Source organism: Bubalus bubalis, chromosome 18 (assembly GCF_019923935.1).
Source record: "Bubalus bubalis isolate 160015118507 breed Murrah chromosome 18, NDDB_SH_1, whole genome shotgun sequence".
Taxonomy (NCBI): domain Eukaryota; kingdom Metazoa; phylum Chordata; class Mammalia; order Artiodactyla; family Bovidae; genus Bubalus; species Bubalus bubalis.
In genome coordinates, this window is record NC_059174.1 from 42881485 (window position 1) to 42904407 (window position 22923).

Sequence of the window (22923 nt, forward strand, 5' to 3'; positions counted from 1 at the left end):
CTGCGAGTTGTTTTATATATAAAGCTGCTGCGAACACTCTTGTACATGTCTTTTTGTGGAAATGTGCCCCCATTTCTCTTGGGTGTCTACTTCAGAATGGGATCGCTGGGTCATGAGGCAGACGTGTTTAACTTTGCCAAAGTGGTTCGTCACTTTATGATCCCATCAGTTGTTATGAGAGAGTTTGAATTGCTCTGTATCTTCACCAACTCTTAGTATTCATGGGGGCATGGAGTAGATCACTGTGATTTTCATATGTATTGCTCTAAGAATTCATGATGTTGAATGTCTTTCCACATGATTGTGGGACATGTGACCGTCCTTTTTTGCGAAGTGCCTGTTCAGGTCTTTCTCCCATTTTTAAAATGGGAAAGAGGTATTTATGGATTTATAGGAGTAGTTTGTTTATTCTAGATATAATTGCTTTGTCAGAGATATGCAGATATGCATTGAGAATCTTCTCCCAGTCTGTGGCTTGCCTTTTCACTCTCTCTTAATTAATTAATACGTTTTGGCTGCACTGGGTCTTCGTTGCTGCGCTCGGGCTTTCTCTAGTTGCAGTGAGCAGGGGGCTATTCTCTAGTGGTGCGCAGGCTTCTCACTGTGGTGGCTTCTCTTGTTGCAGAGTACAGGTTCTAAGGCGCTCGGGCTTCAGTAGTTGTGGCACTTGGGCTCGGTAGTTGTGGCTGCGGGCTCTAGAGGGCAGGCTCAGTCCTGTGACGCATGGCCTTAGTTGCCCCATGGCATGTGGAATCTTCCCAGACCAGGGACTGAACCTGTGTACTCTGCATTGTCAGGTGGATTCTTAACCACTGAACCACCAGGGAAGTCCTCACTCTTTCGAGTCTCGGTGAACAGATATTTTTAATTTTTATGAAGCACTTTACAGTTACTATTTTTTGTGTGTTCTTAGATAAGAAATATATGCCTATCTCTAGGTTATGACATTCTCCTCTAATTTTTGTGTATAGTGTTTGACATGGACAAGGTTTAATTTTTTCTGTATGGATAATCCCTTGCTCCAGCTTTCTTTATTTAAAATATCATTATGTTCTCACTGAGTTGGTACCTTTGACATAAACAGACAATAGTGTATGTGATCTGTTTGTGGATGCTCTCTGTTGCATTGGTCTACTTGTCTGTTCTTAAACCAGTACTGCACTTTCTTAAGGTAGCTTGTACTATAGTGGGTCTTGGAAAATGGTATGTAAGTCCTCCGACTTTGCTCTTAATGGTTATTTCGGCATTTTAATTCTAATGCATCTCCATATTCATTTTAGTATAGGCTTGTCAGTTTCTTCAAAAACATTGCTGGAGTTTTGACAAATGCATTGATTCTGTGGATCAGTTTGGAGAGCCTAGGTATATCTTAACACTCAGGAGGTCTCTTAGGGATCCAGACACGATGCCAGTAGCTGATCAGTGGATCTCTGGGACTATGTAGTAGATGTCTGATAGATATCCACTGGATGGAATTTAAAGATAACTGTTGAAATTAACTTCTTTTTTTGATTGTCGTACATTATACACGTTATTAGCAACAATTTCCATAATGCTTTTAAATAAAATACTGACTTTTAAAACTGAAGCTTTAACTATTTCTCAGTTTGGGTTAAGTGGCTCCTGGTTTAGAGGTTCATTGGCCTCTGTTGTAGGTTATAGTGATGTGTTTCTGATTCAGAATCTTTACTTTGGAAGTATATTTTGTTTATTTACATGTTACATTTCGGAGAAGGCAATGGCACCCCACTCCAGTACTCTTGCCTGGAGAATCCCATGGACGGAGGAGCCTGGTGGGCTGCAGTCCATGGGGTCGCTAAGAGTCGGACACGACTGAGCGACTTCACTTTCACTTTTCACTTTCATGCATTGGAGAAGGAAATGGCACCCCACTCCAGTGTTCTTGCCTGGAGAATCCCAGGGACGGCGGAGCCTGGTGGGCTGCCCTCTCTGGGGTCGCACAGAGTCGGACACGACTGAAGCGACTTAGCACAGCAGCAGTGTCATCTAAAGGATTTAATATGGTTACTTTACCGCATCTCTGATTTCAATTATAGATTAATTTTCTTGAAGGATACTTTAAAATTCATGTTGAAAATTATTATTTTTTTTCTGGGCTTAAAATCCTGTTCCTTTTTTTCAGAGACAGAAGGATCTGTCCTGACCGGCACCGTGTTAATCCAGAAGTAGACATACCAAGGAAGTTATCCAGCCAAACTCTACCGGTGCTTGGATACATAAAAGTAAGTTCTGTTAAAGATCCTTTGTCCAATGATTAATGGTTAGCTTTAATGAACAAGTTTCATTTTTGAGTGGTAGAATTTAATAGAATGTAATTATGACAGTATTAACATACCTCCATTAATCTGACATTAGGTATGTGTTCTTATATGGTGCCTTATTTCAAGGTACCAGTTTGTTCAGAAAACGAAGATTAAATTGGGAAGATAGATAAACCACTTAAACAATTTAAGGACTTTTTAGTTTTATATATGTATATATACTTTAAATTATATATATATGAAATATATATAAATTTTGTTTTAAATATTTTTTTATATAAATATAAATAACTATTTTATATTTACGCATTTAAATATATATTTATATATACATATTTTATATTTAAATTTTTTAATATAACTTTTATTTCTTTATTTACTGACGGCACTGGGTCTTCATTGCTGCACATGGGCTTTCTCTGGTTGCAGCGAGCGGGGTCTACTCTTCACTGCAATGCAGGGACTTCTCATTGTGGTGGCTTCTCTTGTTGCGGAGCACGGGCTCAGTAGTTGTAGGGAACAGGCTTAGTTGCACCACGGCATGTGGGACATTCCCAGACCAGGTATCAAACTTGTGTTTCCTGCATTGGCAGGCAGATCCTTACCACTGGAGGACCAGGGAAGTCCTCGGTTATATTTTAAGAAAGAAAGTCATTTACCTCTGGGGACCATTAAAAATAATGTGCTGATTACACAGCCCTTTTCAGAACACCTGTGACTGTTCCTTTGGGGAGATTCTGAGGTGCAAGTAGAATTACTGAGTTGAGCTGTCACTTTGCTGTGGCTGTTTTATTGCTTTGCTGCTTTCTGAGTTTGAGTGTTCTGTTCTCACCTTCCCTTTCCCCTAAGGTGCATCTGTTGGGTTCGTTCATACTTGTGTTCCCCTCTTGTGTGGCTGTGCGGTTTTTGTTTCCTGGGGCTGTTTACACAAGTTTATTCTCTCCGTCCTGGAAGCCAGAGTCTAAAATCAAGGTGCCAACGAGGGGCTGTGCTCAATCTGAAGACTCGGGAGGCCCGTCCTCTCCCTGCCCCTCACAGCTTCTGTTGACTCCACGTGTTCCTTGGCTTGTCTCAGCTCGTACTGCGTCCCTCCAGCCTGTGCCTTTACCACCTCATCGCTTTCACCTCTCTCTCTGCCTCTTGCAAAGCACACTTGTCGGTAGATGAAGGGCCCAGCGAGATAATCCACAGTAATCTCCTCATGTAGAGATGCTTAATTACGTCTGCAAAGACCTTTTTCCTCAATGAGGTCACAGTCACAAATCCTGGGAGCTAGCACAGAGACAGTTTTCTTTGGAGCAGATTGGGCAGGTGGGGTAAATCTCCATTCAACCCCAATACAGTTTTTATTGCTGAAATGGTTTTTTTCTTTAATTTCTAATTATTTCCCAAGTTCTGTCACTTCATTTCTAGAGTTTAAAATTGTGATTTATGTTGTCATTTTATATCATATATCACTTTTCTTAATTAATTAATTTCTTAATCAACAAGCTGAAAGGCAGCTTGTTTTGAAAGCGGAGGTTACAGTTTCATCTGTTCTGTGGATACACGTTCCTAGTGGCTTTCATTGTGTCTAGCAACTTATTCTGCTGCTTATTGTCTTTTTTATTTTATAACTTAGTATGGAATTTGACCTTGATACTTTGCTGTTGTTCATTTTTAGATAGAATTCCTTTCCCCTAAATTTAAGGAAGCGATGTGGGTCAGGTTTCTATAATTTCACAGAGTTTTCATTTCTGTTGTTTCCATGTCTTGTTAAAAAAAAAAATGGGAACACAGTTTATGACATGTTTGAAATGCCCGGGCTCTGTGTCCCTCCCCCGAGGTGTGTCTGGCCTTTCTCCTCCTTCGTCTCTCTTGTCCCTGGGTGGACAGTGGAAGTCTCGTGGGGCCAGCCTTCCCGCACTGTCAGAGCGCGTGGAAATGCTCCAGCGTCAGCTGCCCTGGTCACCCAGGCCCAGTGTACCCTTAGTGACTACCTGCTGCCCTGTGGGGTCTTCCTGTTCTCAGTCCTCCGGGCACACTTGTGCCTCCCAGTGCTGCTTCCTGCACGGACAGGGGTACCTTGCAGCTCTTGTGGTGTGGGTGGTTTTTACACATCTGCTCTTTTGTTGTTGTTATTTTAATTAATATATTTTATTTTTTCAAGCAGTTTTAGTTTTACAGAAAAGCTGAGCAGAAAATACAGAATTCCCCTCTCACTCCCGCCTACCCTGATGCCACCAGTTTCCCCTATTGTTAATACTTTTCATTATTGTAGTACGTGTGTGACATTGATGAGCCAATACTGATAGATTATTATTAATTGAAACCTATACTTTAAGGTTCGCTCCTTGCAGTGTTCCTTCTGTAGACTTTGCAAATGTACGGTGACACATGTAACCGTTACGGTATCACACAGAGGACTTTCACTGCCCTAAAAATCGCCTGAGTGCTCTACCTGCCCTTCCCCAGAGTTCCTAGCAGTCACCTATCTTTTTACTGTCTGTACAGTTTCCCCTTTTCAAAATGTCATATAGTTGCTGTCATAGGGTGTGTAGGCTTTTTGAACTCACTTTTCATTCAGCAGTTTGCATTTAAGATTCCTCCTTGCCTTTTTATGACTCACTAGGGCGATGGCACCCCACTCCAGTACTCTCGCCTGGAAAATCCCATGGATGGAGGAGCCTGGTAGGCTGCAGCCATGGGGTCGTGAAGAGTCGGACACGACTGAGCGACTTCCCTTTCACTTTTCACTTTCATGCATTGGAGAAGGAAATGGCAACCCACTCCAGTGCTCTTGCCTGGAGAATCCCAGGGACGGGGGAGCCTGGTGGGCTGCCGTCTATAGGGTCGCACAGAGTCGGACACGACTGAAGCGACTTAGCAGCAGCAGCAGCAGGTCATTTTTATTGCTGAGTGTGCTACAGTTTATCCATTCACCTACTGAAGGACATCTTGGCTGCTTCCAGTTTTTGGCAGTTATGAATGAAGCTATGATTAATACTCAAGTGCAGATTTTTATGTAGGCAGAAGTTACTTGGATAAATACAAAGGAGTGTGACTGTTACCTGTGATTGTATATAGTAAGACCATTTTGCTTTGTAAGAAACTGCAGAACTTTCTAAAGTGACTATACCTTATTGCATTCCTACCAACATCTAATGAGTTTGTTTTCTGGATATGTTTACTGTTTATGGGCTTCCCTTGTGACTCAGCTGGTAAAGAATCCACCTGCAATGCAGGAGACCTGGGTCCGATCCCTGGGTTGGGAAGATCCCCTGGAGAAGAAAAAGGCTACCTACTCCAGTTTCATGGCCTGGAGAACTCCATGGACTATATATATATATAGACCATGGGGTTGCAAAGAGTCGGACACGACTGAGCAGATTTCACTTTCACTTTACTGTTTATATTTCAGATAATACCCTTTTATGTTTTGAATGCAACAAATTACTTTGGTCGTATAGTTGATAAACATGAGGATCTTTGTGCAACTCTTAATGCTGAGATGAAACAGTATTTTGAAGACTCCAGTAATAAAGCAACTGTGGAAAAGATAGAGAAATTTGGATTATATGGGTTAGCAGAAAAATCAGTTTTTCACAGGTAAAATGTCTCTCTTTCATCTCTACAAGTTGTGAAGCATAAGGTAACGTTAAATGGTATTGAATCCCTATTTTCATCTCTGTCCATCTGACCGGCGTGCATATACTGAACCTGGCTGCCTCCCAGGAGGGTGGTGGCAGGGTCGTGTGCCCACATGCCCAGCTCAGCTCTACTCCCGAGCCCATTGGCCACGGGACTGCTGAGCACAGAGCATGGATGACAGGGTGGCATTTATATGTGACTGTCATCGAGCTGTCACTGTCCCGCACATACGTGCATCTTTAACTCATGGAATTCTTACAAATTCCCATAAAATGAGCACAGTTCTCATTTTACAGATAAGCTGACTGAGTCCTGGGCTTCCCTGGTAGCTCAGCTGGGAAAGAATCCACCTGCAATGCAGGACACCCTGGTTCAATTCCTGGGTCTGGAAGATCTGCTGGAGAAGGGATAGGCTATCCACTCCAGTATTCTTGGGCTTCCCTAGTGTCTCAGCTGGTAGAGAATCTGCCTGCAATGCAGAAGACCTGGGTTCGATCCCTGGGATGGGAAGATCCCCTGGAGAAGGGAAAGGCTTACCCGCTCCAGTATTCTGGCCTGGAGAATTTCTTGGACTATATAGTCCATGAGGTCACAAAGAGCTGGACACGACTGAACGACTTTCACTGTGTGTGTATACTGAGCCCTGGCAAGGTTATGTGAGTTGTCTAAGGTCTGCTCAGGAAGTGGCAGTCAGGGTTCCATCCTGCCTCACGTGGTGTGTGCTCCCATGTCCGCTGAATGCCACACCTGTCCTCTCTTGATGATAGCCCAGATCGAGAACCTTGGAACATTTAACTTGTCAGATAAAGGAATTTCCTCCTTTCAGAATGCTACACTATCTTTTATGTATGAAGTGAAAGTGTCAGTTGCTCAGTCATGTCTGACTCTTTGTGACCCCATGGACTATAGTCTGCCAGGCTCCTCTGTCCATGGAATTCTCCAGGCAAGAATCCTGGAGTGGGTAGCCATTTCCTACAACAGGGGTTCTTCCTGAACCAGATATCAAACCCAGATCACCTGCATTGCAGGCAGATTCTTTACCATCTGAGCTACTAGGGAAGCCCTTATACTTGAATTAAATAAATAAATCAGGGCTAAGTGCTCTTGCTGACTCTGGCTATTTTATTTCTAGCATGGAGTTAAGCCCTGCAGTTTGGGGGAAACTTCTGTGTGATTTGCTTTTAGCAAGTAAGTTGAGGCGACATTAATTTCCCTTTGGGTCTCTGTGTCAGTCTGAGGCCACTGTCGTTCTGCAGGGTTCAGGTGTTGGAGATGCACCAGAAGGAGGACACGTGGGCCCTGGATAATGTCCTTGTGAAATTCATAGATGAAGGCAGGACTGAACTCGTCACAAGAGACCAGTTGCTGCACCTCCCAGAGAGTTTCCACACACTGCCCCCCCAAGCTGTGGAGTTTATCGTTTGTAGAGTGAAACCCGCTGACAATGAAATTGAATGGAATCCAAAGGTGGGCTATTTGGGCTTTTTGTATTTGTTGACTTCTAGAATATATTTAACCCAGAATAAACATGGAGTTGAGGACCAATACTTTGGCCACCTCATGCAAAGAGTTGACTCATTGGAAAAGACCCTGATGCTAGGAGGGATCGGGGGCAGGAGGAGAAGGGGACGACAGAGGATGAGATGGCTGGATGGCATCACTGACTCGATGGACATGAGTTTGAGTGAACTCCGGGTGTTGGTGATGGACAGGGAGGCCTGGCATGCTGCAATTCATGGGGTCACAAAGAGTCGGACACGACTGAGCGACTACACTGAACTGAACTGAACTGAGGTGTATTTGAATTTGGAGTACTGGGTTTGGGTGAAATGCCTCATGTTTGTAGGCAGGAATGCACTTCCCAGCGCTGTGCTTTGAACGTAGCTCTGAACCCTCAGACGGGTGCCAGACATGATTGGCCATCATTATCGATAGTGCTTCCAGACTTAGAATTGGTATAAAATATGCATTGTGCTAAAAATAAACTGACTGTCACTTAAAGAGAATAAACAGTACAAGTAGCTACAAGAGTGGATACCCCTGTTACCTCTCTGGAGGGACCAGGTAATTCCACTGGAGTTGGGAAGATGGGCAAGGAAAGAGAGAAAGTCCAGAAAAGCTTCCAAAGGAAGGGACGTTTCCTCTGGGTCCTTCAGAACAGGTAACTAGGATGTCACCAAGTAGACCAGATAAGGCATTGAAGGCGAAGAAGTCCACCTGTGCCAAGACGCGGCGCACACGGCTGTCCCAGGTAGGCGGAGAGACCAGGCAGACAGTCTTGCTCATCACCAGAGCAGTGATTCCTGTTCATAGCAAGGCTTTTAATTCTTCAGAGGAAGGTTGCGTTTCATACAGTCTGATTACTAGGATATGAAAGAAGCCATTGCAGATGGCAAAGTGAAAAGTCTGGGTTGTAGACAGGGCACTGAGGACAGGTGCAAGCGTGCATCCTGAGTGCAGGGCCGGCCTGTGGACGCCCCACACCGCGCGTCCTAATGTGGATGCACAGCTGTCATTCCTGTCAGCTGTCAGCCTGTCTTTAAATGATACATGTTTATTTCTTTAGAAGTTAGATGAGAGTGAGAGAGCGAGTCACACTGGTAGTGGAGACCAGGGCCCCTCAGCCCCAGCGTCACTGGTGTGAGCAGCCCCCGCGCGTGGCCTCCTCCTAGGGAGCAGCAGGAATATTGTGTGCTTGGGACTTGGCACCTGTCCTCGGCCTTCTCCGCTGGTGGTTACCCTTGTTGGTGTCAGGGCATTATGGCCTCCATAACCTGCTTTGTGGGGTGGTCGTGAGGCTCAAATGAAAGGCGCAGAAAAGCTTTTTCTGAAACTATTGAGCACATACAGAATTAAGTATTTCCTTAAAGCTTCAGATAAATTTACTTATGTGTATTTTTTTTTCAGGTTACTAGGTACATTCATCATAAAATTATTGGAAAACTGCATGATGCAAAAGTGATACTGGCTTTAGGAAATACAGTTTGGATTGATCCAATGGTAAGAATGCAGTTTTCTTGAAAAGAAACATGTGTTTGAATGTGCTCAGTCCCTAAGTCATGTCCGACTCTTTGCAGCCCCATGGACTGTAGCCTGCCATGAGATCTTCCAGGCCCCTGCAATTATCCAAATTATTCTAACTTGTTGCTTAAATAACTCTTTGCCTCACATAAATGGAGGCTTATTTGATAAGGGCTCTGTGTGAAGGAGAGTTTGTTATTTGGGTCATGAATGTGTGGTCATGGGTTTTATGGTTGAAGGGAATCTTTTATGTTGTAACCCAGCACTCACAGGCATGTGTGTATAAATCACATGTGCTCACACGTACAACCAAGAGAAAATTCATGAAACTGTTGTTAGTACACGCGACAGTCTCTGCCATTTACAGTTCTTTCCCAGGAGTCAGTTGTGCACCATTAGTCTCCTTTCACAGCCCTCTGCCCACAGCAGTGGGAAACCCTGCGGCAGTCCCTGCCCTGCAGGAGCACAGCCGTGTGTTGGTCTAGTTGTGAATGATCTTAAACATGGTCACCAGTGTGGAGGATTCCGTCCTCAGGCTTTCCAAGATGGGTTTTATTATGTTCATGGTTTCTACCTCATCCATTCACCGAATACTTATTGAACACCTCCTGTGTGCCCGGACCTGTATGGGGGACTGGGGTTCCACGCATGAGCAGACAGCTGCCCTGTGGAGCTGCTGTGGGGGTGGGCAGCGGGACAGAAGGCGAGGCCAGGGCCTCGGGTGTCCCCTCTGAGATCCGCTCTCAGGCCAGCAGCGTCTCCACTTTGCTTGCACCCCAGGGACTCTACTTTTCACTTCAGAGTTTTGCTCTATTAGACTTAAATCCGGAGAAGGCAATGGCAACCCACCCCAGTACTCTTGCCTGGAAAATCCCATGGACGGAGGGGCCTGGTGGGCTGCAGTCCATGGGGTCACTAGGAGTTGGACACAACTGAGCAACTTCACTTTCACTTTTCACTTTCATGCATTGGAGAAGGAAATGGCAACCCACTCCAGTGTTCTTGCCTGGAGAATCCCAGGGACGGGGGAACCTGGTGGGCTGCCGTCTATGGGGTCTCACAGAGTCGGATACGACTGAAGCGACTTAGCAGCAGCAACAGTAGCAGCAGACTTAAATCTTAATTATTATGATTATTTATAAAGTTTAAAGGAATTCAGTTCATAAAAGCTGTTTTGTTAAAAGTTTTTTTCCCCCTAAGAGTGAAAAAGCCTTAACACTGAAAAAGATGAGTTTGGGTATAAGATTTACAAGTAAGAGGAGAAAAATGATTTTTAGAAGGGAAGGTAGAGACCACCAGTGTAGGTAAATGAAGCGATTGGGCGGCGGGGGTGGAGTGGTTCTTAGTTGATGTCATAATAATACTGTGGTGGGTCTTTATTATAGAAATAAAATGGAAATTTTATGAATAAGCGAGGATTTTTTTTAGAACTACAGCCAAGAGAATGAAGCAAAAAAAAAAAAAAAAGAAAACCCACGTGGCAAATACGCTTCCTCAGCTCCAAAGTGTAACCATGTCAATGGTACCTTGAAGGGGAAACAGACATACCCCACTGCCTTCTCCCCCTACAGCAGCATGGTCCCCAGCCTGAGAGGAGAAAGGTTCTTCCCTGTTCCTGGATGGGAGAACGTTCCCAATTCCTGGTTCCTGGGGAGGTGCGTCTGCCTTGCTAGCCTGGTCTGCTCCCCCAACCCAGGAGTGCCCTGGGGCCACACCTCCCACCAACAGGAAGCAGACAATTGCAGATTTCCATGTTTTACTTAATTTTGTGTAAACTGAAATGGATGAGAATATTTTGGTTGCAGAAAAAAAACAAATGGAGGAAACTGTCCAAGATACAGGATCTAGAGCCTTGGCATAGGCCCTTTCTGGGCCTCTACAGAGCCTGAGCCTTCTTGTTAGGAGAGGTGAGAGTATGAGAGGAAAACCAGAAAGATCTAAGAGTTGGGTATGTGGTTACAGCATCACGGATGGGTCTTGTCCAGGGTTTTACCCCAGGACTTGATCTTGGTCCCTACTCCACACCTGCTCGTATTTCCCCAGTACGAGGCTGGGTTCTGGAAGGCTCTGATGAGGAGAGCCTTGCGCGTGGTGGCATATGCCCTGGTGCATCGAACACTGCACAGTGAGCTAGGGAGGCCATGAGAGAATGCTTGTGATTCATCTAAAGTTCTAAGTGTGGCTCTTGTAAACTTTGTATTTTTTCTTTGATTCAAGGTGCACATTACAAAACTTTCAAACTTGAAAACTTCTGTCATTGATTATAATGTTCGAGCTGAAATTTTGTCAATGGGAATGGGCATTGATAACTCAGAACATGTAGAGCAACTGAAAAAATTATACAAAGGAGCTAAAATGCCATCTTTTGAAGAAAGCCTGAACCAGACCCTGTAAGTGGATTTTTGTCCCCCTTTGGAAGAGCTGTTTTGTGGAAATAGAACTCACAAGTGGTATGAACATTTTTGCTGAAAGTAGAGTAGTCTAATGAGTCTCTGTGTTCCCATCACATTTGGGGAGTCTTATTTTATTCACACTCCAGGCCACACTTTTGTTTTTGCCTGACTATTATAAAACAAATTCCAAATATATTATTTCACCATACCACTTATAGAGTGAACTTTTGTTAGCTTTTTATTGACACCACACATCCAGAAAGGCAAACACAGACCAAGTATGGCTTAATGGGTTTTCTGAGTGTGGAAACTGGCCCAGATCAGAAACAGGGTACCACTCAGAGCTGCCTCCTGGTTCTCCCCAAGGGCAGCCGCCTTCCAGACACAAAACAACGCGGATGACTCTTCCCGGGCTCGTTCTTTGAGCCATGCCATGTGTCTCTTGTGTCTCCTGGCATGTTTAACTGTTGCTTGTGGAATTCATGCATATTGTGCGTGCAGCTGTAGACCATGGATGCTCATTGCTGTGTCATATTCCGTTGTATGAACACGGTGTGATTTATTTCCCCATTCTTTTGGTGGGAGGAATTTCCAGGTCTGGGCCACTTCAGGTGGCACTTTAAACATTTCTTCGTCATGTGCTTTGGTGCACTAACGAATGTATTTTTGACAGAATGGAATGGAAACTGCTCAACAGTTTTCCAGATGGGTTGTACCAGTTTTCATGTCCACAGCAAGATAATGAGAGAGACTTCTGAAGTCTCTGAGAGAGTATACTGGCAGCCCCGCGGGAGGGTTGGACTCAGCATGTGTGTCCACCAGAAGGACTTGCATCAAGCGCTCCTTTCAGTCAGAAACAGCGGACACCTAGTAGAAAACAGGACAAAAGATGTGAACAGACACTGCACACTGTCCAATTCATTGATTAGCTGTCCAGTAATTAATATGTGAAAGGGTCCTCAGGCTCATGACTGATCAGGGAAATGCAAGTTAAAACCACAGTGGAGCGGTACCGCTTCATAGCCATGGGAAATGAGAGAAAGGAAATGCCAAGTGCTGATGAGGATGTGGGACAACAAAAGGCTTTAAAAAACTTGACCAAAGTGCTGTTAGCACAGCTAGCAAAATTATCGGTAATTTCTTAAACTGCATTTTAATTGTGTTAAAATTTACATAACAGAATTTCTCACTTTTGTTTTTTTCAAAGTGTGGTAAAATACACATAAAATCTATCACTGTAACTATTTTTAAAAAAATTTATTGGAGTGTTGTTGCTTTACAATCTTCTGTTAGTTTCTGCTCTGCAGCAAAGTGAATCAGCTATGTGTATACACATATTGTCTCTTTTTTGAATTTCCTTCCCATTGAGGTTACCACAAAGCTCTGAGTAGAGTTCCCTATGCTATACAGTAGGTTCTCATTAGTTACCTGTTTTATACATAGCAGCGTATATATGTCAGTCCCCATCTCCCGGTTCATCCCACCCTCCTTCCACCCTTTGGTGACCGTATGTTTTTTCTCTGTGTCTCTGTTTCTGCTTTGCACACGGGTTCGTTTATCTGTCCCATTTTCTAAGATTCCACATATGTGTGTTAACACACGCTGTTTTTCTCTGGCTACTATCGAGTATACAGCGCAGCAGCGGTGCGCACATTCACGTTGTGTGACCATCAGCACAGTCCATTTGCAGAAGTTTTCAACATCCCAGCCAGACACCCTGTGCCCAGTACACCGTAACCCCCTTTCTTCTCTCCCCTCAGCCCCCAGGAACCTCCTCTGTGCTTTGTTCCCAGTAATTTACCTATCCTGGGCACCTCACACCAAGGGAAGCCTACAACATTTGTCCTTCTCTGTCTGGCTTATTTCACTTCGCATAATGTTTTCAAGGTTTATCCATGTTATAGCAGACGTCAAAATTTTGTCCTTGTTAAGGCTGAAAAATCTTCCGCTGCACGGCTACACTGGCCTTCCCTGGCGGCACTGCATTTTGTTATTCACTCACCCGTAGTGGATATTTGGCTGCTGTAAATGGTGCTGCTGTGAGCACTGGTGTGCAGATACCTAAGTTCCTACTTCCAGGTCTTCTGGAGTTTCTGGATCCTGTGGCAGTTCTGTGTTTCATTTTTTAAACTGACAACCTGTTTCCACAGCAGCTAAGTGTTGTGTTCCCACCAGCAATGCACAAGTGTCCTGTTTTCTCCACATTCTGCCCTAGAAATCAGCCTGAGGTGAAAGCTTAGGGTCTTCTTAGGACTTTTCTGAGCGAGTGTCTTGTCTTGGCTCCAGACAGCTTAGAAAGGACTACACAAATAATTCACAAGGTCGGCTCTGCCCTCTCTGGCTTCATGGGTAGAGCTGGGGGAACAGGAAGTTCTTTCAGTGTTATCTAGAGGGAAATAGGAACTTGGAGTGTCCTAGTCCACCATTTTGTTTTGGATGCTGAAATATTTCTTCTGTCTAACTTTGTTTCAGTTGACCTGATTAGCAGATAAATACTTTTTATTGAAGTTGCCAGTAGGTAAAGTTGAAATTTTAAAAATTCATTCATTTATTCAGCAAACATTTATTGAGTGTCTACTAGGCATGCAGTAGTGAACTAAATAGATGAAGGACTCACATTTTAATGGGGAGAGAAGGACGATAAAGATGTTACGGAGAAACATACGGGATCAGATGGTGGTATGTGAGATGGAGCAGATTAATGCAGAAGCGAAGGGAAGGTGGTTTGGGGTCTGAGATGGTGAGCCAAGACACTAGAGCTGAGTCCTAACCCAGGCAGATGTCGAGAGGTGAAGACTCGAGTGGGCAGGAGAAGGCTTGGTTGTTCCTTGGTTCCAGGACCAGAGAGGGAGGTACAGTGATCAGAGGAGTGAACAAGGGGAGAGTCTAGGTGGAAGCGGTGAGTGGTACTGGGGTCGGATTTTGTTGAACCCCGTGGCCAGTGCAAGGAGTAGGCTCCTCGGAGGAGGAAGTGGAGCCGTGAGAGAGTTTTGAGCAGAGGAAAGACTTATTAATCAGAGCACCCTGGGCTGCTGTGTTGAGAAGAGACTGGAGGGGACGAAGTCTGTGCCTGGGTCGGGACAGGATGACTGTGGCTCAGACTGGGATGGTAGTGTGGAGGTGGGCGAAGCAGCCGATGTCTGAACGTACCTGTATGAGTGTGGTCTCAAGGGTGTGGTCAGCAGATGCTGGGTGTCAAGAGCCAGCTGAGGGGCCTCCACTGCTGAGAGGTGGCCAGCTGTGGGCATCTGAGAAGGTGCAGCCTGGAGCCAGCTGGGGTCACAGGGAGCATCCAGGATGGCAGTGAAGAAGGAGTTTCACGGACCAGGGAGCCGTGAGCTGCACAGTGGTCCTGAGGCCACGTGAAATAAGGATTGAAAACTGATGGGCGGATTTAGTGCTGTGATCGTGGGAGACCTTGAAGTGTTCCTAAATTATTGCTCAGTGTAGGGGAATTTCAGAGAACATGGCAAAGATGAAAACTGTCTGAAGTTTACAGGATTTCTATCTTAATAAAATTGGGTACCTGTGGGATTAGAATATGTTTTGGTTTCTATACACGTTCAGGAAACAAAATTGTTCCATGCTTGCCTTTTTTTTTTTTTTTTTTTGCTGTGCTGGGTGTTCTTTGCTGCTCGGGCTTTCTCTAGCTGTTAACAGAGCGCGGGCTTCTCAACTGCGGTGGCTTCTCTCACTGTAGAACACAGGCTGTAGGTACGCGGGTTTCAGTAGTTGGAGCACTCGGGCTCTCGAGCACAGGCTCAGTAGTTGAAGCGCATGGGCTTAGTTGCCCTGCAGCTTGTGGACTCTTCCGGACCAGGGATGAAACCCATGTCCCCTGCACTGGCAGGTGGACCCCTATCTACTGCGCCACCAGGGAAGTCCTCCATACTTACTTTTGAGATATTCTTTTAAAACTGAAGATGCCACTGCAGTTGAGTAGGTTTACTCAAGACAAAGGTGGATCACTTACAGGGAGCCCCAAAACTACTGTTGAGCCCGGCTCTGAACCAAGCACCCTGCTCAGTGCCTGTGCACAGATGATTCTGCAGTCGCACAGGAGTGTTGGACGCCTGTGGTCATACATGGAGGGAAGTGCAGAGACCACGGGAGCCACAGAGGAAGCTTGCCTCCCAGGAAGGGACTCCGTTTCAAGAGATGAATAGGCAGCTGTGTATTTCCTGAACCAGAATCGAGGAGCATGGCGCCATTCTTACAGCAGATGGAAAGGGGGACAGAGTCTGGGGACCTGAAAGGTTGACAGACACAGGGGGGCGTGTATAATTGTGTCATTCTGAGTCCTCAGGACTGAGAAGATAGTGGCAGGGTTGGCTGTTCGAGGATGTTTCCCAGAGAGCAGCCAGCTCAGAGGGGAGGAGACACCAAGTGGGTCTGGGACTTGAGTTTCAGGTTATTGAGGTATAAACCTAGAGTGCAGGAAAGTGGATGGGGAGGCTCTAGTTTGCTGGTGTTTGAGGACAGTCATGACGGAGGAGGAAGGAACTGATCCCCAGTAAATGAGGGCCAGGAGGAGGAGGTCAGAGCCTTGGCGGAAGAAGAGGGTGGGCGACAGAGGGTCTAAGGCTGCACGGTGGTGAGGGGAACAAAGCCTGAGAAAGGGGTCCATGCCTGAGTGGTTGGACCATGTGGCACTGCCCTCCATGCCACAGGCTTCATATGTGTCAGTCAGACGTGCCTTTGGAGACACACACACGCACACTCCCTACCCATAGGGGTGTGTATACGTGTATTCGTATAGGTTTGCTCCTTTAGGTTTCATTAACTCAAAAATGATGCACAAGAAATGATTTCTGTTTTCTCCCTTGGGAAAGGAAATTGGTGACTGGGGAACAGGGGAGGGGAGAGATTTTTCACTGTGTAGACCTTTCTATCTATTTCTAAATTACTGAACCACATGTATGTGGTTACCTGTTAAAACAACCAAAAGAAAAACACAATTTTTTATAAGAATGAGATTGCCCTCTATATATTGATATGGTGCAATCTTCAGTTATTAAGTACAATAAAGTAAGGGATAGAAAAGTGAATGTAATGTAGTAGGTTCCCATGTGTTTAAACATGTGTGTGTGTTCTAGATAGAAAGATACAGAGGGCAGTATTTGCTTTTTCTTGCAAAGAATGTTTCTAGCAATAGATCCAGAGTGGTAAGAGGGTGTCTAGGAAGCTGGGACAGGAGAGGAAAGGAGATGGCTTGTACTTCCTGCTCTTTTATCCTCTTTGAAGTGGGCAGCGGTGCATACAATTCTCACAGTTAAGTGATTTGAAAAGAATTTTATTTTGGCAAATGAGTTCCTGCGCCTGTTGCGTGACGTATGTCGACCAGCCGCTCGGCACCTGCCGCCAGCAGCGCCCAGGCGGGCTGACCCGCTTGTCGTCTGTCAGTGAGCCGTAGGTTGCATGCAGGTTTGACTGCCGTAGGAGGCACTTCTCAGCCATGTGTGGCTGGCCTGCCTCCCTCTTGCTGGAAATCCCTGCAGGGAGCCAGATTGTTTCTTTCTTCATCTCACAGTTCACCTCTGCCTCTTCCGCCCAGGGTACCTTCTTCCAGAGAAGACAGTGCTTGTCTGCCGAGCACACAGCAAGAGGACAAGGGCTCAGAGAGAGGAACTGATGCCAAGACAAACTCAGAAAACCAAAAGCATGGTTGGTTATTTAAAAGATGGGTAATATAAGGTCACTAATGCTTGGAAATTTTCTGATGTTTAGGCTTTCCACTTTTAGATGAATTAGAAGGTGATATAAACTGATGTTACCTAACTTTCTATTTTTGACAATTCCGCTTCCAATTTTTTTTCCCTGAAACTTTTTTCCTTTTTGTTATTTGAGGTATAATGCTCATCCAGTAAAAGTGCACGGATCTTAAACATACAGAATCTTCCTGTGTGTACATGTCCACTACCCCACCCGGGTCAGGCTGTTGGCCATTTCCAGAATCCCAGTGGTCTCCCTTATATACCCTTCCTGTCTGTAACCCTGCCTAGGAGCCCTGTTCTTCCTTGCGATACCATCAGTGTTGCTGAATTGGAAGCACATGGTATACACTCTCGTGTCTTCTTTTATTCGACATTATGTCTGTGAAGTTCATCTAGATTATTGTAAGTAGCAGTGGCACTTCATTGCTGAGTTATATTCTGTGATATGGGCTTCCCCTGTGGCTCAACTGGTAAAGAATCTTCCTGCAATGCGGGAGACCTGGGTTCGATCCCCGGGTTGGGAAGATCCCCTGGAGAAGGGAAAGGCCACCCACTCCAGTATGCTGGCCTGGAGAATTCCATGGACCGTATAGTCCATGGGGTCGCAAAGAGTCAGACATTACTGAGCGACTTTCACTTTCGCTTTCATTCTGTGATGAATACACTGCAATTTATTTCCCCATTTTCCTGTTGAAAGACATTGTTTTCAGTTTTTGACTATTGTTAACAAAGCCCCTTATAAACATTTCTGCTCAAGTCTTTGAAAGCCTCAGACGTTTTAGATTGAGAATTTCAATTGCACTGATTTACAAAACGTTATGTGCTGTAGTGGTCCTTGCATGTACTGACTGCTGTTCTGGAGATCGTTAGGGGTCCTAGCAGGTTGAGATAGCAGGCACATTGGAGCAGTGGTGCCCTATGGCCAACAATTACGTGTGGTCCTTTTTCACAGAGCTTACATTCCCAATCGTTTAATCATAATACTGGTCAAGGGAAACAGTTCTTTTCTTAATCTAGTATTTGTTTTATTAGTTACACTAAATGATGTACATTTTACTGTTTTTTAATTGTTCTTTGCAACTGGATACTTTGGTTACTATGAAGTTTATGCTCATATTCTTAGTAGTTCAACTAAAAGTTGCATAAAATGTCAAAAGTACATATATATATATTATATATATATATATATATATATATATATATATATATATAATGGAGTCATATATACATGTTATTTGTAATATATATGTTATATATTATGGAGTCACATATAAATAACCTATAGGAAAATTTGACTTTTTGGACAGAAACTTTACCTAAAAACACTGGAGGTGCTTCCATTAACAAAACTGCAGAGCCGCCGAAAAGGTATGCTCATTGCTGGGGTCTGCTTTCCTTACTTGCCTAGCAAATACACAGAGATGAGTATATAATCCTCTTCCCTTTCTTCCAGCTTCCACCCACAAATAAAATGGTTCCAAAAAGAGGATGTGGTCATACTGAAGATAAAAATAAGGAATGTAAAAGATTATAAATGTAAATACTTTAGAGATAGAGTTGTTTTCAGGTGGGTTTATGTATAGCTTATAAAACAAAATAGAAATAATTTCTAATGTTTTAAAAGGCTGACTTTATTTCTTTTTGTAAATCTAGTGCCTGGGTAGGAGAGAAATTTTACTTGGCTGATTTGGAGCTGCAAGCCAACATAATAAAAGATGATTGCAAATGCATAATTAAATATGACGAACCTATAATCACTCTTGCAAAAGAGCAAAGGGAGTCTTGGTGTGGCTTACTCAAACAGAGGGTGAGTAGAAGTCAACCATGCTTGGTCTTAACACCCTGAGTATGTTTTATTCTCTCAAGTAATGTAAATTGTTATGTTGAACAGAATCCCAATGTGGCGTTTGATTTTGATCACTGGGAAGACTGTGATGAGGATAAGGAGGATAGCCACTTTGCCAAAGGTAAGAGCAGGTGCACCCACTCCCCAGGAGAGTCGTAGGACCGGAGCATCGTGGGGGTGGACGCATCACTCAGCAGATTCCAGGAATGCAGCCTTTGTAAAAATGGGCCATTACTGTAAAGCCCTTAGGTGTTAGTTTTCTCCTTGGGGTTGATCTCGGTGCTAAATGTTCTGCTTTGAGGAGTATCAACTCTTGGTTATAAACGTACCTCCTTATAACACTTGTACAAATATTTCTCCTAGGAAAATAACTTACCCATATGCAGGCAAATTTTACTTGCATGTTTCTTGCTTAAAATAATGAAAACTTGAGTCACAAAATATAGAGCTAGAACCCAAGGGACTTTTTCTGCAATAACCAAAATAATGGGCGTGGGGGAAGATTTGCTAATGAATCTGTAATTATTAATGCATTTTTGATAATATCTACCTCTTTTAGTTGTAAACTCTAAAAACCTGTCCTGCAACGTGGCAGGCTTGGTTGAGACCAGTGGCAAAAGTTCGGATGAAGATGAAAATGAGAGTGAATGAGAATGTGAATTAAAACCTGCAGAGCATCCAGAGGCTTCTGAACAGAAATGGATATTGCTGTGTGACCGGAAGCTAAGAAGACAGGCAGTCACATTCAGACCGTTTTTCCCTCAAGGATCAAGCGTTACTAAGTGTCACCTTGCGGCACTGGGATTAGTAATGGTGAGAAATTCTTAATTGATAGAAAAATGAGTTGATGATGAGACTCTGGAAGGAAGGTGGAAGCAGAGACACTGTGAGTGCTAGGCTGTCCTGCTGGCCGCCTGCTGTGAAGCCTGCTTTGACACACTTGAGTGATGCAAGCCAGGCGTTCAGGTAATGAACTGTACCACCTGGAGTTCACTGTTGTTGTCTTTTCATCTAGACCTGTGTTTGGTACATTCTTAAAACCTGATCTTGCACATATAAATTGAGATTTCTTAAAATGCATACTCTGCACTGCTTAAGAGACCTTTTCAATGGCTTCCCTGGTAGCTCAGATAGTTAAGAATCTGCCTGCAGTGCAGGAGACCTGGGTTTGATCTCTAGGTCGGGAAGATCCCCTGGAGAAGGAATTGGCAACCCGCTCCAGTATTCTTGCCTCAGTTCCATGGGCAGAGGACCCCGGCAGGCTACAGTCCATGGGGTCGCAAAGAGTCAGACGTGACTGAGCAACTAACACTTGACTTCACTTTCAGCCATGAGTTAGTTGGCATTCAAGGTAGCTGTGTGTGTGCTAACGCTCCTAGTAGTCTTTACATAGTGATAGCTGGTTTCCCAGGCTAAGCTGACATCTTGCGAAGAGACAGTCCAAGGGTGAGAATGGGCTTGCCTCAGCAATAGCAGCCTGAGCCAGGGCTTTCTGGAGGTAAGGCTTCTGAAGTACCCTCAGAACCTGCAGCGTCCGGGACAGACAGGACACAGGTCTCTCTCCAGTGGAAACTGAAGAGGACTTGTGCCTGGAGGTAATGCTCAGAATACCTGCTCATGGTGAGCCCTGCACACATTCTTGGCCTCAGCCTGCGGCGAGGCTGCAGCACCCGCAGTCATGAGGTCATCAGGAAATGTGCATCTGTCATGAGCGCTTCAATGGGGGACTGCCCAGAGCCTGGCTCTCCACGTTAACTGGGAAGTTAGATGGCGAGCCGCTGGCCAGTTCCCACCCTGTGCACTGCCTCAGTGTGGGGCTGGCAGCTTTGCCTAGAACTAGAAAATAACACGGTAGAACATGACTGTTAGGACAGCCCCCCGAGTCTTTATTCTGTTTAACACATCAGAAAGCACAGGGGCCCACATTTGTCTATGTCCCAGGTATGGAGCACCACCTGAACGGGAGTAAACTTTGTCATCAAGCTGTCGTGCCCCATGAGCAGGCGCGAACCGCCCTCTTGCTCTCAGTTTCCTCATCTGTAAATAAGACGGTCTGCTTCTTGGTGGGCATTGCCCAGCGGTGGGGCCTGGCGTGCTGCTGGGTGGAGTCATGCCGCTGCCCTCTGGGGGGCGGACGTGGTGTCCAGCCTGGACAGCTGCCAGGATCGCATCCTTGCTGCCGCTGTGAGCCCGTGGTTGACCGGCAGGTGTCTGATTGGCGCGTGAGGTGTACCCGCGGTCCTTTTTTCCTGGCTAAACTGGGCAGGCTCTTCAGGAAGTTGTGCTGTCTTTGCTGGCAGAGGTTCTGATTCTGTGCAGCTCTTGTAACATTCTTATCCCATTTTGGTAAATACAGCTTTCGCTCCCACCGGGGAGGCCTTTGGGTCGGTGGCCAGGCCTGCTGAGCTGCACCGGCTTTTTCCCTGAGGTTGTTGGCCACCTGCAGTGTATGCGCCATTGTATTGTCTCTTTTGTAAAACACAACACATAATAATAGCAAGCAGCAGAGCTGCACAGGTGTGTGCCCAGGTCAAGTGATGGGGTTTCCTGTTCTCAGAGAAGATGTAACATTGGTTCTCTTGTGTGGTTCACTAACAGCTGAGTGAAAGTATTGGGCAGAGGATGGCTACATGTTTAAATTTCAATTTCTTTTTTCAGACATTTAAATTTATGACTATTTGAAGTTCTGAATTACGTTCTGTAAGATACAGGAGTACTGGCTTGTGAAATGTAAACAGTTACTCACTGTTTTTTGTTGTTGTTGTTCTCTATTATTATATGTACTGATTTCATGTTTTGGGAAATTTTTTGAAATGCATGGTAAAAGTACCTTTACATGCTTCTAAAATTGCTCATGTTCTTAGTTTTGGTGTGAAAGTCTTTTGCAATATATCAATAAAATTTCAGTGTTTTCACGGAAATGTTACTTTTTCCATTCTTTTAGACCATATTTTGTCAGGAATATTCCTGAGTGCCAAATGCAATAGAATTTTATACAGCATACGTCCTGGCTTGACTAAAATACCAATGAAGGTTGTCAGGGGACCTGTGACGCGGAGCTTCTGTGGACACAGGCTGTGGGTGGTCCTGGGCAGTCAGCTGTGCCCTGCAGGCCTTGACAGCCAGCCTGGGACGGACCTGCCCCCTGCGCCCCCGGTGAAAGACAGGAAGGGGTGGAGGCAGGTAGGAAAGCACTCGTACTTGAATATTTTAAAAATCTATTTCAATCAAAGCAAAGTTCCATCAATTTTATATTTAAATGTATATATGTGTGTATGTGTGTATATACATATACGTGTGTGTGTGTGTGTATACGTATATATACCCTTCTGATGATGGAGCTGAAAGAACACCTTTATTGAAGCAGGTGTGACGTGCCCCTTGCTAGAGTCGCTGCGTGGAGCCAGTGGCTCTGATGTACTCCTTCCCGCCACCACCGTTCTTCTGGGTTATGTCCTTGCCTGCTGATTTCAGCCAGCACCCACCCAGAGAACTAAGGATAGCTAAAAATAATAGTATCATACACGTGTGAATATGTTTGTTTCTTTTTCCTTAAGAAAAACATCAGGAAGAAATAACCACAAATATTGCTTACAAAAATAAGTTCATCACAGCTTGGATTTGGCACAAGAGGCAGAGCTTGTTACTCTGGAGCTTCCTCTGGGGGGACGACTTCCATCAGCATCTGAAGGTGCATGGTGAGAGGCTCTGGGGGGGGAAGTGCAGTTAGAAAAGCGTCATTAAAAATCAGCTTCACCCCACTTATTGGTGAGCAGTGATAGTGTTACTCCTTGGTGATGTGTCTCCTGTTAGAGCCTGTGCACGGGGGACACAGTAGGTAGAGAGGGACAGACCCATCCTGGGAGCTATGGTGGTTCTTTGGAGATAAGTTATTTCCCATTAAAGCATTAGGAACCTGCTAAATATTTTACTGCCACCAAACCATTTGTAGGAAAAATATGAATGCCTCAGTTATATGTGTATATTTAACTACCACTGACCAAGGCTGAATATGTAGTCTGAAGTCACTTAGTTGG

At 44.7% G+C, this 22923-nt stretch overlaps 2 protein-coding genes across 10 annotated transcripts in view; one reads left to right on the plus strand and one right to left on the minus strand.

Annotated features, from left to right (window-relative positions):
• The window catches only part of TDRD12 (tudor domain containing 12), a 77067-nt gene extending 55133 nt beyond the window's left edge, over positions 1 to 21934 (plus strand). For 2 of the 4 annotated variants that reach the window (XM_044932180.2, XM_044932181.2), the window contains exons 22-32: positions 2144 to 2243; positions 5683 to 5870; positions 7145 to 7379; positions 8820 to 8912; positions 11151 to 11323; positions 16881 to 16990; positions 18348 to 18408; positions 18494 to 18607; positions 18694 to 18847; positions 18932 to 19007; positions 19446 to 21934. In XM_044932180.2, coding sequence (XP_044788115.1) covers positions 2144 to 2243; positions 5683 to 5870; positions 7145 to 7379; positions 8820 to 8912; positions 11151 to 11323; positions 16881 to 16990; positions 18348 to 18408; positions 18494 to 18607; positions 18694 to 18847; positions 18932 to 19007; positions 19446 to 19537 — 1396 coding nt within the window. In that variant the 3' untranslated portion in view covers positions 19538 to 21934. The remainder of the gene's footprint in view (positions 1 to 2143; positions 2244 to 5682; positions 5871 to 7144; positions 7380 to 8819; positions 8913 to 11150; positions 11324 to 16880; positions 16991 to 18347; positions 18409 to 18493; positions 18608 to 18693; positions 18848 to 18931; positions 19008 to 19445) is intronic. The other 2 variants (XM_044932178.2, XM_044932179.2) reach the window with 1 other exon arrangement.
• SLC7A9 (solute carrier family 7 member 9) overlaps positions 21195 to 22923 on the minus strand; it is a 37617-nt gene continuing 35888 nt past the window's right edge. For 4 of the 6 annotated variants that reach the window (XM_006061391.3, XM_044932182.1, XM_044932185.1 and 1 more), the window contains one exon: positions 22420 to 22594. In XM_006061391.3, coding sequence (XP_006061453.3) covers positions 22530 to 22594 — 65 coding nt within the window. In that variant the 3' untranslated portion in view covers positions 22420 to 22529. Of the gene's footprint in view, positions 21327 to 22087; positions 22390 to 22419; positions 22595 to 22923 lie in introns of those variants that run through there. The other 2 variants (XM_044932183.1, XM_044932184.1) reach the window with 2 other exon arrangements.